Raw genomic sequence first — 16176 nt, 5'->3', positions numbered from 1 at the left:
TAAATAATTCCAATTCATTTTCGTATGTTTATTGTAGTTTGGAAATGATAATTAAATCAATACTCTAGCTGTAAAGAGGCGTTGGTATAGATAATTGGGGACATGCAGGAAATGTGTGCCCGACCGGGACTCGAACCCGGGATCTCTTGCTATCCTTCTAGTCGCGGTCGGGGCACACATTTTCAACATGTCCCCAATGATCTGTATCAACGCCTGTTTGCAGCTAGGGTGTCGATTTAATTATCATTTCATTCTAGAGAAGGTCACGGTCATCAATGTTATCTGTTCTTTCGGGAACAGAAACTACCTTGATATTTTGTTTTATTGTTAAATGGCAGAGATAACACAGAAGTTCATTTGAATCAAAAGTTTACAACCCGTACTTTGGAATCGAACTAGAAGTTCAATCGAGGCTGGGTCTTCTCGTACTGTGTCATGTATTCGTGTTGAAGACTTACGAAACTCTACAAAGAGGAAGAAACAGTCACTCAGTTCTGCAATACCAATAGTGTGATGTGAGCCTCAGAATCGCCGTACTGGGTGTTACTTTTGTACGTGCCGCACCTTTAGTGCAAAGAACAAAACAGGAATTATACACCCGAACCTGCCATCTGCTATGAGATCAACGGTTACTTAGCTTCGGTATTTCTATACGTAAGCCACCTATAAGCAGTACTGAACTCATTTCACAAACAGCCAGTAACAGTTATTCGTAACAGTCACTTACCTCCGACTAGTTCGTTCCTCAAACATCAAAGGCGGCACTACCATTATCATACGCCAAGGAAACTAATACAGTAAGGTATTCAGACTATCTCAAGGATGCAGCTCAGCTGTTAAGCCCCAGACTACAGGAAAACAACTTACTTCCAACTAATGTCTTTTTACGCGAACAGAGAAAAATATCTGTTGTGCAGATCTTCATTCACGAAGAAAATCTAGTTTACTGTTAAAATAATAAAGGAACTTGATTCTGTTAACTATGATTCAAATATCTCGAGACTATTTGTCGATTCTAGTATAAGAAGTCTTAAGGAAGTGCTGCTTCATAATGCCCTGTCTTCAGTTCCCACTAGAACTGTCAGTGCAGGTTAAGGAGAATTATGAGAGTTTGAAGTATGGTTCAAATGGCTCTGAGCACTATGGGACTTAACATCTATGGTCATCAGTCCCCTAGAACTTAGAACTACTTAAACCTAACTAACCTAAGGACAGCACACAACACCCAGCCATCACGAGGCAGAGAAAATCCCTGACCCCGCCGGGAATCGAACCCGGGAACCCGGGCATGGGAAGCGAGAACGCTACCGCACGACCACGAGATGCGGGCTTTGAAGTATGTTTAGGACAAAATCAGATGTGTTGAATATCAGTAATTTCTGTGTACAGACGTAAAATCGATATTATGCCAACAACAGAAATACACAGAAATACGTATGTTATTTGTGTGAGTTGGATAGTGGAGCAAGACACAAATATCGTAAAGAAAAAGTTTGACACCACGTACTAAGAACATTACAAGGGGAAGCTTAGTGGATACAAAGGAAATTCTTTTGTCACCTCTTCGTGTGAAACTTGACGTAATGAGACAGTTTGCAGACGATCTTGACCAAGATGGTGATTGTTGGAAATTTATCAGCGACAAATTTCTTGCTCTGTCTGAAGCCAATGCCAAAGAATGAATCTTCGTGGGTCCTCAAACCAGGGCTCTGTCTAAAGACATAAAATTTGAACCCACTATAACTTCTAAAGAAAAAATTGCTTGGAATGCACTGAAAGATTTTACGGAAAATTTTCTAGAAAACAATAAACATCCTGATTATCTCAAAATTGTGAACAACATGCTACAGAATTTTAAATCATTGCGGTGCAACATCAGTCTCAAATTACACTTCCTGTTTTTACATTCGGATGCATTCCTATAGTTTTCTGGGTGGCTTGGCCAATAGCTGACGTTATTTAAGAAATTTTATCCTTGGATATTGGACTAACGGTGATACAGGAGTGACATGCGAAAATAATCTTAAACAGTCTGTAATCCTTTTGTATCGAGAATTTCGCACGTCGATAGGCTGGTTGGCCTCATTCCGAACAATGTTCATCTTCAAGTTTAGTAAAATAGAGCTCTAGAGGAAATAGGTGGTGGTGCGGCTTAAAAGCAAAGGTTCCACGAATTTTCTTACAATTCTAGCTGTTTGATTCGGCCAAGGTAAATATGAGCATTCTTATTAATTTTGTAGAATACTTGTAATTTGTAACTTTGTTACATATATAAAATCAATAAGAGAGTTTGATGTGTAATCTGAGTTGCAATGTTTCGATTAATATATGTAATGACTTATAAGTGGGGAAATAGCGGTCAACACGACCGGCATTGACTCCACGACCGTCATCCCTATACGTAACAATTGCTTCGAATTTACTCCCATTTAGATGGTGAGAAATCGTAAAATAATTTCGTAAGGCCACTTGGGCACAGGAGCAGCTGCAAGATGCTATTAAGGCTTGTAAAGGTGGGTAATCTATGAGATCAGTGGCAAAAGAATAAAGAAGTCTTTCCAGTTTCCTCCCAGAGAGAATAAAGAAGAGAATAGGTCCCATATCACTGTTCGCTGTTCAGTGGCAGAATGAAATTGCGGAACACATCAAGAAGTTAGCAGTCTCGTTTTATGACATCGGTCCTCTGGGTCCCAGAAGAGTTTCATATGAATTTGCTCAAAGGAACAAAATACAGTTTCTGCTTGGTTGGACGTATAGCTGGAAGAGTTAGGTGAGAGTTTTTTCTGAAGAGGAATCTCATCCTTTCTGTAAGGAACGAATTGCGTGAGATGGATTCGAGGGTTCAGTAAGGAAGAAGCGTCCACATTCTGCAGTCCTATATATGAAATACGCAGGAACTCAGATGACACTCAGGATGCAATATCTTCCAACAAATAAACTCATTTGCAGAAACATCTCCAATTCCAGGTCCTACCAACGCTACAAAGAATATACAAGGACCGAAACGGCAGCACTCACTAACCCTGATTTCCCCCACGAAAAACATTCTAAGAGAAATCGAAGACTCTGCAGAAGAGCATACCAATCCATCAGAAGATAACTGTAGCTCCCAGGAAGAGTCACGCTGCTGTGTTTCGTGATACCACATCGGAGACTGACACTGACAACCTGTGCGATGCTAATTCGGTCAACGATATTGAAACTGACGGGGAAAACTGCGAAGACTGTGGAAAATATGGCGAAACAAGCTACAGACTAAGGTAAAGCGTTCAGTCAGAATTACTATTACTGAATATAGGGTACGACTTATATTCAATACACTTTTTTTTCTTGTTACTCAAACATGTTTCGGCACCTCTTTGCCATCATCAGTGCATTCTGTTCATTGAACAACTGTAAAAAATGAACATACTTTAGATTGTAGTTGATCTGACAAAATGAGGCCTAGAGATTTTATTCATTTTTCGCTCCTACCTTTATTTTACATTATATGGTTTTGCAGGACCTTTTCTATGGTATCCTGCAGTGATAGCTTGTCATCTGCAAAGCCAAACGTTATAAATGTGATCCCTTGGCAAGGGATTTGTTAATATGTTACCGTGTGGTATATGTTACCATATGAACGTAAAATCAAGGTAAGTATAAAAACGGACTAAAAAATATATTTAGGCCTCATTTTGTTGGATCCGTCATAGCCTAAAATATGTTAATTTTTTGCAGTTGTTCAGTAAACAAAACACACTGATGATGGCGCAGAGGTGCCAAAACACACTTGCATAAAAAGATAAAACAGTGTACAGGCGGAACCTATACCCAATAATTTTAATTGCAAAGACGTAAAAAAATGCCTGCAAAACCGGAAGATGAATAGTCAAAATTACGTCGGGTGTTTTCTCATTTACCTGGATCCGAAACTGATCTTCCCCGAGATCGACCTCTGCCAGTCTTTCCATTTTTCTGCAAATATTGTGCGTCAGTAGCTAGCAGCCACTACATATTAAACCGGTTCTCCGGTAACATTCGCTTCTGTGAGCACTTCTTTTCGTACAGAAATTATTACATTCTTTTTGATGTCTGAGGCTTCATCGTCTGTCTCACATGTCTTGCACACCAATTACCAGGTGGAACAGTTTTCTCATGGCTGGCTGTCCAGAATACCTCAGTAATTCTGAGGGAGTGCCACCTCTTCGTCATTCGACTTATGTCTTTCAGCGAATGCTCTGTCAAATTCTTCTCTCAGCACTGTATCTCCTATATCATTTGCGTCTACGTCCTCTCCTCTTGTCATCAAATACGTTTGCTTCGCATACTTGTAGACCCTCTCTATATTTCTTCGACTTTTCAACATTGGATCCTTTACTTAGCACTGGTGCGTCATCTGAGTTGATAGTGATCGTACTTCTGCTTCTCTTTTTCCCTAATGTTTCTCTATTTTTTTAACAGAGATCTTTTCAGTAGTGACGTACGCTGTTACATTGTTGCATTTCTCGTTTAGCCTTTCATACTTCGACACTTTGCACTTTCTGTCAACGTAATTTTGGATGTCCGTATTCCATTTTGGCTATTTTATTTGTCGCTTTTTTGGATTTTCTCGATTCAGGATTGTGCGTCATCCAAGAATTTCTGCCGTGGAGGCTTCTTTTCCTTTTTCCACGTTTTTTCGTCCTGGAATTTCATCAGTTTTACTCGATAATTTGTGACCAATAAATTACGACCAGAGCCCACGTCTGATCGTGGAAAGCCTTTGCATATTAAGTTACGCTTTCCGAATCTCTGCCTTACCATTGTACATTCCACTTATATAACCTTATTTCTTGATTCTTAAATCAAGTATTAGCAATAGTTAAATTGTGCTGTGTGCACAGTCATAAAGCCTGCTATACACACAGACACACATGCATACATACATACATAGATTGTTGGCTTGAGGGGTTAGGAGAGGTTCGTGTCTATAATCAAATGACACATTTAGTTCCTCCACTCGTCCATGAGTTGTGATGTGGTGTACTAACATATATTCATCTATCTCACCCAAGAGTTTATTTATTCTCATTATTCTCTGTGGATGGTACAACTTTTGCGTTAAAATTACAGTTAATCAGTGAATACTTGTATTTACGGTTCATATGCTATACTTTAAAAATCTTAGTATGCAAATAAATTTTATTTCAAACTACAATACACCTACATTAGATTCCTTTTCCTGTCTAACAGTAGATTACAATAACTGCGAAGAGTCTGATAATCAGTTTACTACAAATTATGCCAGTAGTAAACTGTGAAGTCACATCTTTTCGTCATTTTTTTCTGTTTTCCGTCATTCTTTAGTTGCTTTAAAATTGGTGGAGATATGTTCCATCCACGCAAATAACTAAAGGCAGTTGGTTCATTACCATACGCATTTCGCTTCTTTTACTTGTAAAGCATCTTCCATGGCCTGTAATACGTGTTTCTTTTTATACACATAATAAATATATTATGTGGTAGTTACAATATGTTAATATGTTAAATTTTTCTCATGTTTTTCTCTTGTTTTTGGGTTAGAATCAACTTTTGTAGCACAAATTTCGTGATGTGGAATTGTCTTTCGATATTACTTACGATTACCAGCATGTTAGCCCATGTGTGTGTGGTCCTGGAGATATGTTCATTAGTCTCCATGCTCCAGTTCTCCGATTTCCGGTGTTCTTTCACCCACATTTGATTCAACACATCGCATACATCACTTTCGCTTTACACCCTGTGTTCAACATGTGCGTGTTTTCGGTGCGTAGTGTTGCGAACTGCCCCTGTGTGTATCTTTCGGCTTGTGTTTGTGTTGAGTGCTTGGTTTGATATTATCATCTGATCATTTGTTTTGTGTGTGTGTGTGTGTGTGTGTGTGTGTGTGTGTGTGTGTGTGTGTGCGTGCATGCGTGCGTGCGTGCACATGTGTGTGTATTTTGATGTGTGTATTTCACACGATAACAGGTTTTGACGTTTACATCAGAAATGAGACCTTCCTTTCTTATTTTTTGAGTATAAGTTATTTCACTTAGTCAAGTGGTGTTTTGGGCGGTCAGGACGAGCTACCTTTGGAGTGTAGTGGTAGAGGGAACTGGCTGGGGAAACAGAAGACCTTTATGGGAAATAACTTTGTGAAAAGTAAGCGCTGATCGGAACGAATGGAGCAGCCTCACCCTCTGAACAGCTAACGACACGAATATAACTGTATTTAAAAAATCCCGAAAAACATGCTGTACTGCTTTGGAAATTCATAATAAATAGAATTTAGCAATATTAAGTGGAGACCTTATTGTGAAACCGCTCACTCACAAGAGGTTCCGAAGACGTACAAAGTCCATTACTAAGTTACAACGACACAGATCGAGGCAATGGATCAGTGGCCTTCAGAAATATCCGAAGCTCATGGCAATGTTGCAGAGTTGTGGCATCCACAAATAGCGAAAGCACAAATATTAAGAAAATTTTTCAACTTTAGACAGCTCCGTCTGTAATATATGCGCAAGTAAAATAGGCGAAGAATTTTGTGTGTTAGATTGGCAAAGTAAAGGCGCAAATTCCGTATGTCTTCCAATTAATTGTTAATATTCAACAGCCTTTTGAATTAGACAACAGAATAATTAAAGTGTGGTACGTAAAAGAAGTGGTCTCTACTAAGCACACAATAATACCCACTTATTCTACCAAACACATTCTCAAACGTAGTTCGAAAGTTCCATTAGGTCAAGGAACCACGAGATAGATACAGCTCTGTAGGTAACAAGAAACCTGGGCATCGCTGCAATTCCAGCGAAAAGAATCGACAGGTTGCAAGACTCCTTGCTTGTAAAAATCTCTTTTCTGGCCGGGAAAGTTAATTAAGAGCCGCACACGCCTTTAAAACACAAGCTGTAATTATTGTGCGCAATGGAACGCGGCGAATTTACGGCCCTTGCTGTGGATCCTAAAGTGTAGAATTACAAAGAAATAAATTTGATACGAATGGAAGGTGATGACAGGAACAAGCCTTAAATTAATACGTAACTTTATTCAACTAAAACACACATTCAGCGGATCTGGCGATTTAAGAACATCAGTTGGCTTTACAAATACCCCCCCCCCCAAATGATTTCTGCCAAGTAATCTTGTTGGTTTATAGCCTTTTTAGAACAAAGAAGAAAACATGGCCCTTAGATGAAACTGATGTTCTGAAAATTACTCACATACTTCTACGTAAACAAATACAGCAAATGCTGACCTCACACTTATTTAGAATTTCATGCCTCTTATAAAGCAATACTGGACTTCAGACTGATAATGGCGATGATTTCAGCAAATGCACACCAAGAGTTGTCCTATGATGTCGGTGCTGCTAACTATGCTCACTTCATTCACCAGCGTGAGATGTATAGAACGTCACTGTCATGCATGTGGCTATGTGACACCGGAGGAGCGTTGGGCTTCCACTGGTATGAACTCCGGACCCTGCTCGGCTAATAAGATGAGCGCCAAATGCGCACAGCTTTCCCTCCCCGATGGAACGCTACTGCCGCACACGAGATTCGCACACTTCCTCCTTTCTCCACGAACTCCTAGATTTTTAGCTGAACCGCATCGCCTTTTATTCTTTGCTGCCAAATGGGTCACTACTGTCAAACGCTGAATATGAACACTCAGCTGGCCTATTCCAAGGTGCCTTCATACACAAAAATCTCTCCAGGGATAATGTGCCGCGATAAAACGCCAATGACTTTTCGATTTGCCCTTCTCCTTTAAAAAATTTATCTTCTCTGCTTCGTCTTCGTGACATCACAAAAATTTTCTGCCAATCGCTCGTTTTCGCGCCCAGCAACTAGCCTTGCCTCAGAGGTCCTCTAAAAGTAAAAAGCTGTGCCTGAGGCTGGACTCCTATGTTTCTGCAAGCCGTGTTTCTTTGGGAAAATGTAAGTCTGTTGTCTACCGAAGGCACTCTTCAGAGCAAGTGACGCTGCTGGTCTCCCACAGACAGTCCCCCTTTCCTGAGCTCAACTCGGCTGGAGGGCAGGGCTCGGTCATAAAAGCACAGTATCAGACACCCCTCGTGGCTGTTCTGGCGTGCTGACTTTAATGGAGACAACACGAGAGGCTGCCAGGCTGTGCCGATGTCAGAGGGCCGCTTTTTTCATTACGTCGGTCCCTGCCCTGCCTGTCCCAGATCCAGCATGCTTCCCGTTCCTACGAACTCACAGAAAGCGTAGAGAAATACAAAGAAGACCTGCACTTTATTATATGCCTTTGAATTGAAGTTAATTAGAAGTTAATACATACAGCCAGTGTAATCCATTTAACTTCGATAACATTATCGCAGTATTTTGCCCCATCGTTGTTCTCTAATCAGTACGCTGCACTGTTACTGTCTTACTAAACGAAACGATGCATGAGAAACGGCTTTCCACTTTTCAAGGTACGTCAAGTAATTCAGACCGCAACATCTTTACATATATTGGGTGGTGGAGACTAAGTTAGTCAATGGGAAAGCAGGCTTTCTTGGCGAATATCGATAAGGATTTTGTTGTTAACACGTGAATCGTGCCTTTGTGTTGTTGCAGTGTTTCAGGATAAGTGTCGGATTCGTGTTCAGCTCGTTCGTTTACAGCTGCTGGAGTGTAGACTTCTCTGCACAAGGGGCATTCGTCGGGCAAATTTCCAGAAGAAACGTCATGGCCAGGGTAAGTGATGGGGCGGATGTGAGTCCGGGCATCAAGCCCTGGTGCTCCCTGCCTATTCTTTCCGCTGCCACTTCGCAGCAGAGTGTTCCTGACGTACTTCTGTTGACGCCATACTCTATGAGGAGCTCAGTTGAACTGCTGTCCTGGCTGACAAAATCATCATGCACTCATATTTCCATAACCTCTCTGATGACCGAACCCCAGAACCCATTGGTGAGGCACAGCACCTTTGTTCAAAAATAAAGATGTGTCCTTTGTTTGTGCAGTGCTCTATCAGTGCAGACTTCGCAGTTTGCATCTGACCGACGTACTGCTTGGCACACTCGACTTTATAGATGCGAGGTCCCAAATTGGTCTTTGATTGACACCACCACATACTGAAGAGACACCGCACAGAATCTAATTTCGGTACAACTGCTGAAATCGAAAATTTGCTTGGGTCCACAAATACGAGCTAGGGTCACTGGCACCCGGGTGGTACAGTATGAGTTACGGGTGTGATGTAGTGAATCGGCCAAATGCAACGATGCATCTTGCAAGACTGTTGGAAACATGTCAAGAGCGTTCGTATCTGGTGCCGGCCGTAGTGGCCGAGCGGTTCTAGGCGCTACAGTCTGGAACCGCGCGACCGCTACGGTCGCACGTTCGAATCCTGCCTCGGGCAAGGATATGTGTGATGTCCGTAGGTTAGTTAGGTTTAAGTAGTTCTAAGTTCTAGGGGACTGATGACCTCAGAAGTTAAGTCCTATAGTGCTCTGAGCCATTTGAACCATTTCGTATCTGCCAAACCGACAAGTCTGGAGTGGCAGAGCTCAGCATCAACGGAGGACACGTTAGTTTTTGATCAAACATAGATGCTGTGCCGCTCTTATTGTTTGTATGGCTCCAACTGAATTCCACATGTCGTTAACAAAAGTACGCCATTATTCTCAGCGGTCCAGCGACTATAAACGAAAATGACCACGACACTTCACTTCAAGAGGACGAGTAGGCAACTCGTAGAAACAATGCGACAACAAGACGCCATATGTCGGCTTATAACCCCAAAAGTTGTAATCAAGTTAATCAGCGTCATCACTGGACAGTACTGATAAACTAGCTTGCAGTCTTGCTGGGGACTACGAACTTGGGATATGCCTCTCCATAAACAGGGACAGGAGAGTACTGGTAGCGTTACAAGGCGCGCGGTAACAGAGCAGCGCAGACAGGCGGAGGCTAGAGAAAATGTATGGCCGGAGTACTTGCAGGTGGCGGGAGGGTGGCCGCCGGCTGCCGTACCGGACTTGAGGACGTCCGTCTGGTTGGCGGACGGCGTGGCGATCAGGTCGAACTGCGACAGCTTCATGTCCTCCGCGATGGCCACGGTGCGCTGCCGGTTCCAGCGGTACACCACGTCCGTCGTCGTGTAGCCGACTGCAACAGCACGCCCTCCATCTGTACTGCGCAGCAGCAGGTGAGGCACGGGGGGCAGAAAGCGCGCTCTTAGCTCTAGCCAGGCGGCTGCCGAGATTCACACAACGCCCCTCCTCTGTTAAGGTAAGTAGTATCCATTACCGTATCTTCCATCCACGTATCGGTGTACCCCAAGAAATGTTCCTGTCTCCTTTACCCCATCTCCTCTAGACGCCTGATGTGCCTCTGATGCCTGCACCAATCCATCTGCTCCAGTGAGGACGACGACACCTCCTTCCTTCCCCTCCACCTAATCCTCCAACCATATCAACAGCCCTCCATATCCATTTCTACAATCCCCCCTGATAGTCTTACCCGAGTACTTCAAACCACTCTACCAAAATCTACACCAGGGGTCTCCAAACTTTTTAGTCCGCAGGCCACATTGACTCCTCCACGAAGTAATAAGCGTCAAGATCTACCTAGTGGGATTGAAGCACCCTAGCACTCCACGATCACCGTAATGTAAGGCTAAAGGAAAGATGAAATCGCAAAAATCTAAGGTTGTGGGAATAGATAGCACTGAAACGAACTACGATTTTTATTTAATTACATAATTTTGATTGGAGGACGTACCAGACCGAAATTCTGGCGTATTTTATTCTGGCGAATTTCACCGACAAAAAAGTATGTCACTGCACATTCTTCACGAAAGCGTCCTACAAAGTTAACGAAATCTCCGAATCATTGTTAGCAACACTATTACTGCAAGACGTAACAGAGTATGTCAACGCATTGTTATTTCAAGCGGCGAAACAATACGTTTAGTTATGTAGTCTTGAGGGCTGAAGCGAGTAGCAGAGCCAATGTCGTGGTGTATTAGTCGCGATAGGTCTCGAAACTCAATTGTTGGCAGTATAGGTACCACCTCAAATATTTGACGGGCCGAACACCGGGGATGTCCGGACAGCTAACGCGGGCCTGTTTGCTGGCCCTCGCAAGCCGGTTTCGGCCCGCGGGCCGTTCTTTGGAGACCCCTGATCTACACCATGGAGTAAGGTCGCTTCTCCCTCTTACTGACTTCGACCTCACCAGCACATACCATGCGATTCCCAACCATAGACTGACTTTTCTGAACCCGCTAGGCAATGGCGTCTGTGTTCAAAAAGCTTCATGTTGTGAAATGGATATGTGCAGGAATGTAATATGCATATGTAGAGTAAAATGACGCTACATTGAAAACAATATCAGATACAACTTAACCCAAGCAGGCACTGCTACGAGACGTGTTTATGAAGTAAGTACCGTTTCGCCACACCGCGGCCGCAGTGCTGCGGTCGGCGTTCTGCGCATGCGCACTGGCTACCTACATATGTTGTCTACGCAGTGACACCATTACAGTCTGATTCTTCCTTGTTTACGTTGTGTACTGAGTGAGATTAAGGAAAGGCAATAGAGTATCGATTTAAATGTCAGGAAGTCGTTTCTGAAAGTATTTGTATGGAGTGTAGCCATGTATGGAAGTGAAACGTGGACGATAAATAGTTTAGACAAGAAGAGAATAGAAGCTTTCGAAATGTGGTGGTACAGAAGAATGCTGAAGATTAGATGGGTAGAGCACATAACTAATGAGGAGGTATTGAATAGAATTGGGGAGAAGAGAAGTTTGTGGCACAACTTGACTAGAAGAAGGGATCGGTTGGTAGGACATGTTCTGAGACATCGAGGGATCACCAGTTTAGTATTGGAGGGCAGCATGGAGGGTAAAAATCGTAGAGGGAGACCAAGAGATGAATACACTAAGCAGATTCAGAAGGATGTAGGCTGCAGTAGGTACTGGGAGATGAAGAAGCTTGCACAGGATAGAGTAGCTTGGAGAGCTGCATCAAACCAGTCTCAGGACTGAAGACCACAACAACAACAACAACAATAACTGAGTGTTTAAGAAGCCTCCGATAATCGTGAGTCCCGCCGACTGTGAAGTACGCGCTGTTATAAGATTTCTTAGTGCTAACGGCCTAAAAGCGTTCGGTCTTCATCGTGAGATCTGTTCAGTTTACAGAGAAAACATTATGAGTGATGGAATGGTAAGAAAGTGGGTGAGAGCATTTAAAGATAGCCACACAGATGTGCATGATGAACGTTCGCTCGTTAACGAAATTTTGGTGCAGGAAGTGGACAATAAGGTGAGAGAAAACAAACGTTTAATGATTTCCTCCTTGCGGGATGACTTTCCTAATGTTTCTTGTAGTATTTTGTATGGCATTGTGACCGTGCACTTGAATTACCGAAAATTGTGCGCACGTTGGGTACCGAAAATGTTGACGGATGTGCAGCACAAAATCAAACGTTTAGACAGTGCATTGACTTTCCTTGAGCGGTACCACAACGACGGTGATGATTTCTTAAGCCAAATTGTTACAGGCGATGAGACATGGGTGGCCTACGTCACACCAGAATGAAAGCAACAGTCCATGGAATGGCGGCATTCAGATTCATCCAGAAAAATGAAGTTTAAGCAAACAATTTTTGCCTGGAAAATCATGTGCACAGTTTTTTGGGACAGAAAAGGAGTATTGCTTGTGGGATTTCTGCCTCGTAATGAGACAATCAGTACAGCAGCTTACTGTAAGACATTGCACAATCTGCGCCGTTCAATTCAGAACAAAACAAGTGGCAAGTTGAGCAAGGGTATCGTTTTGCTGCAAGACAATGCCCGTCCTCATGTAGCGAATCAGACCAAAGATCTCATCACATCTTTTCGATGGGAAACTCTAGATCATCCTCCGTACAGCCACGATCTTGCGCCCAGTGACTGCCATCTGTTACTGCACTTCAAGAAACACCTGGGCGGTCAGCGTCTTCAAGACGATGACGAAGTCAAGACTGGTGATGCAGTGGTTAACAAGTCAGGCGGCAGACTTCTGTGAGGAGGGTATTCAAAAATTGGTACAACGTTATGACAGGAGCCTCAATATTGACAGAAATTATGTAGAAAAGAGGATTACGGTACAGGCTTTCATGTAAAAATAAAATTATTGAGACATCTTAGCCCATCTTTTTTTAAATTTCAAAACGGTACTTACTTAAAGAAACACGCCTCGTATGTAATCCAACATAGCTAAGGAAAGGAGGGTGCTTCAGCTTAAATACCAATATCGTAAACATTGTTGAAACGAACGAATGTCTATATATCACCTTACCAGTGCTGTTCAGATACAAGCACCATTCCTTCCTTAGCTATCTTGTATCATATTATGGTGTATGTGTCCTTCTGGGCTATAGTTGCGCTGCCTGAAAGAAATGTGTCACTCTCAAGGACTGCATTGCATCACACAAGGGTACAATAAGTGCTTCCTGAAGGGATGTGGTTTTAGTGATTCGTTTGTCATGGTCATCGACGATAAGATGGCGCTGAGATGGCCCGTCTGTGCGCCATCTGTTTTGGCTCTGCAGGGAGTAATATGCGAGTTTACATATGAGCACTGCTTGCAACATTCATTCTAGGGTGCAACTATGCCCTTCCGACGACTACATACACTTGTTGAACAACCTCGGACATTTCAATGGGTGGCCTTGTGGACCTGCAGGAAGCTAGATGAGTATATCTAGGGATTGCTGCATATGCTGGGCACAACCTGTCGTTGGTGTGTCACTGCTTTCGTAGTGTTCTGTGCAACATTCCCACTCCCGTAGACCAGGTTCTGGCCACCCGCATACCACAGACACACGTCAAGATCAACGCATCGTGCAGCGTTGGTGGAACATCGAACGTCATCCACTGAAGAAATCCAGGCGCTTGTCGAACCAGCTGTGTCACAAATGAACACTGGAAACCACCTGCTTGCAGCACGACTAACAACACGCCTGAATCTGGCCAGGCTATCACTGGCATCACATAACAAAACAAGACTGCTCTGATGTCTTGAAAGAGTTGACCAGAAAGTGGAATGGCAGTCTGTTGTCTTCAGTAATGAGAGCAGATACTGTCTGTATGCGAGAGATGGACGTACACGTGTATGGTGTAGACCTTGTGAGCGGCTTTTTCGCATGCATTCACTCTTGGCACGTTGGATGGTGTGTGGCCTTATGGTGTTTCTGCAGGCCAAGTAACCAGCGCCCGCTACATTGCACAGGGTGGTTTTCACCATGCTGCTGCCATTTCTTCGACAGGAAGGAGATGTGCTTTTTCAGCAGGACTGTCGACGTCGACAATCCGCTGGTGCTATGCATCATGCTCTTTGTGATGTACAACAACTGCTTTGACTAACAAATCACCAGATCTCTCGCTATCTGAGCTCGTATAGGACTCGTTCTCCACAGCTTGCAAGGGCCATAACCGAATCGCTACAAAATGTGCAAGATGCTTGGGACAGTGCATTGCAGAATGCCATTCGCCACCTTTCTGATCATTTGGTTGCGATAATGGACGTCTGCAGTGCCGTCACAGGGGTAAACTTTGTACTGATTCGGCTATTTCTGCAGCCTTCACTGTGACACGTGTATTTCATTTGGTCTGAAGCTGGTATTAGATACTCTTGCAATGATGAGCTTCCTTTCATATCATTTGTCAATAAACTGGGGTTGTCCTTGAGAGTGTAGCAGTTTCTTTCCGGGGTGTGTATATCTGAAAATGCTTGCATCATTTTAGTCTACATATGAATCTAATGTCCCTGGATCTATCTATTCTACAATATAACTCTTCAAACAAACGCGTCAGTTCATAGTGGGAGATCAAGTTTAATATTGCTCTTTAATTTTTGCTTATATCTACCCTACAACGTAAGGCTTGAAAAGATACATCAAGTAATTTGTATTTTGTATTACACATGCTATTTAAACTATGTAATCCGATCACTTTTCATGGCCAGAGAAAGCAGACTTAGTGTATATTAGTGATTGCGATAATAATAAACAAAACACTGTCTCTGAAGTTTCTAAGTGATTTATCACTTGTTTTTATCAGACTCTCTCTGTCGCTTGTTCTTTAGAGACAGCCACTTCTCTCTCTCTCCCACCTTGGCCATTTTGCAAGTATTTGTAAATTTCGTTAGTAATAAATACGTTAACATGAAATTGTGTAAGCTTGTTTATTTCAGAGAATAATAATCACATTTTCACAGCTGATGGACTGGGTGTTGTGTTTATGTAAGTACTAGTATCGCTTTCCACAATAACGGCTTGCCGACGAACAATTAGCAGCTCCTTTTCACATCTCATGCAGATCGCTACTAACGACTGAAAACGTTTTCAAAGTCTGCGGTCAGTAATTCTGTACGGAGTCCGACGTCTTAGCGTCATCAAATTGACGAGACTGTGATGATTAATATTATACACGCGTTCGAAAATTTGGAATTTGGAGCCCATTATTCCGGCAGCAAACAGTGACTCTACATATCTCAACCTCAAAATCGCAATAATTAACAATATTTGTTCTTTTGGCCATATAGTTCTCCCTCTCGGTCTGAAAGGGATGGTTATACTGACGACGTCGTAAGCAGGACTTGAATTTTATGCTGTATACGCTGCAATAATTTTGTTCTTTTGTGTTACGTGAAATGTACCATGACTATAAATCGATGAGCCATTGACTAAATGCACTGAGAGACCTATAGAGAAAAAAAAGGATAAAATCTACTAAACTATCTAAAAAAGTTAAATCTGGAAGGAAAACAAGATGAAATTAAGGAATTATGAATTATCATGGCAACGATTGTTGGCGTATGCAGCACCAAGTAACGAAAAATGCTCAATGTTTTTAAATTAAGCAGGTCCGCTTCAGGAGAAATACGTTTCCTGGGAGTTGAAATTTGATCTTTCGCATTTAATTAGCTTTTTAGAACTTTTTGTAATTAAAATTACAGTATGTAGAAATTTCGAAAGATGGCATAACAGCATCAATGAATTATATTACGTAAAAGTGATGACGTTTTATAAAGTTAGTACCCCTTGTTATGGTGTTAACTCGCCAGCAGTCGCTGAAAATGTCACGAACTATTACAGAAAATGAAAATATTCAGATGGTTAACGGCGGGTCAGCCGATACAAACATCACTGCCGATCCAGTTACGGCTAGAAGTACTACGTCGCCAGC

At 42.5% G+C, this 16176-nt stretch overlaps 1 protein-coding gene across 1 annotated transcript in view; it reads right to left on the bottom strand.

Moving 5' to 3' along the window:
- Positions 1-16176, bottom strand: part of LOC126252117 (gamma-aminobutyric acid receptor alpha-like) — a 235467-nt gene that overhangs the window by 82500 nt on the left and 136791 nt on the right. Inside the window, exon 5 of the mRNA XM_049952984.1 lies at positions 9969-10103. Coding sequence (XP_049808941.1) covers positions 9969-10103 — 135 coding nt within the window. The remainder of the gene's footprint in view (positions 1-9968; positions 10104-16176) is intronic.

This window comes from Schistocerca nitens, chromosome 4 (genome assembly GCF_023898315.1).
Source record: "Schistocerca nitens isolate TAMUIC-IGC-003100 chromosome 4, iqSchNite1.1, whole genome shotgun sequence".
Lineage (NCBI taxonomy): Eukaryota > Metazoa > Arthropoda > Insecta > Orthoptera > Acrididae > Schistocerca > Schistocerca nitens.
This window is presented reverse-complemented; position numbering and strand designations above follow the sequence as displayed.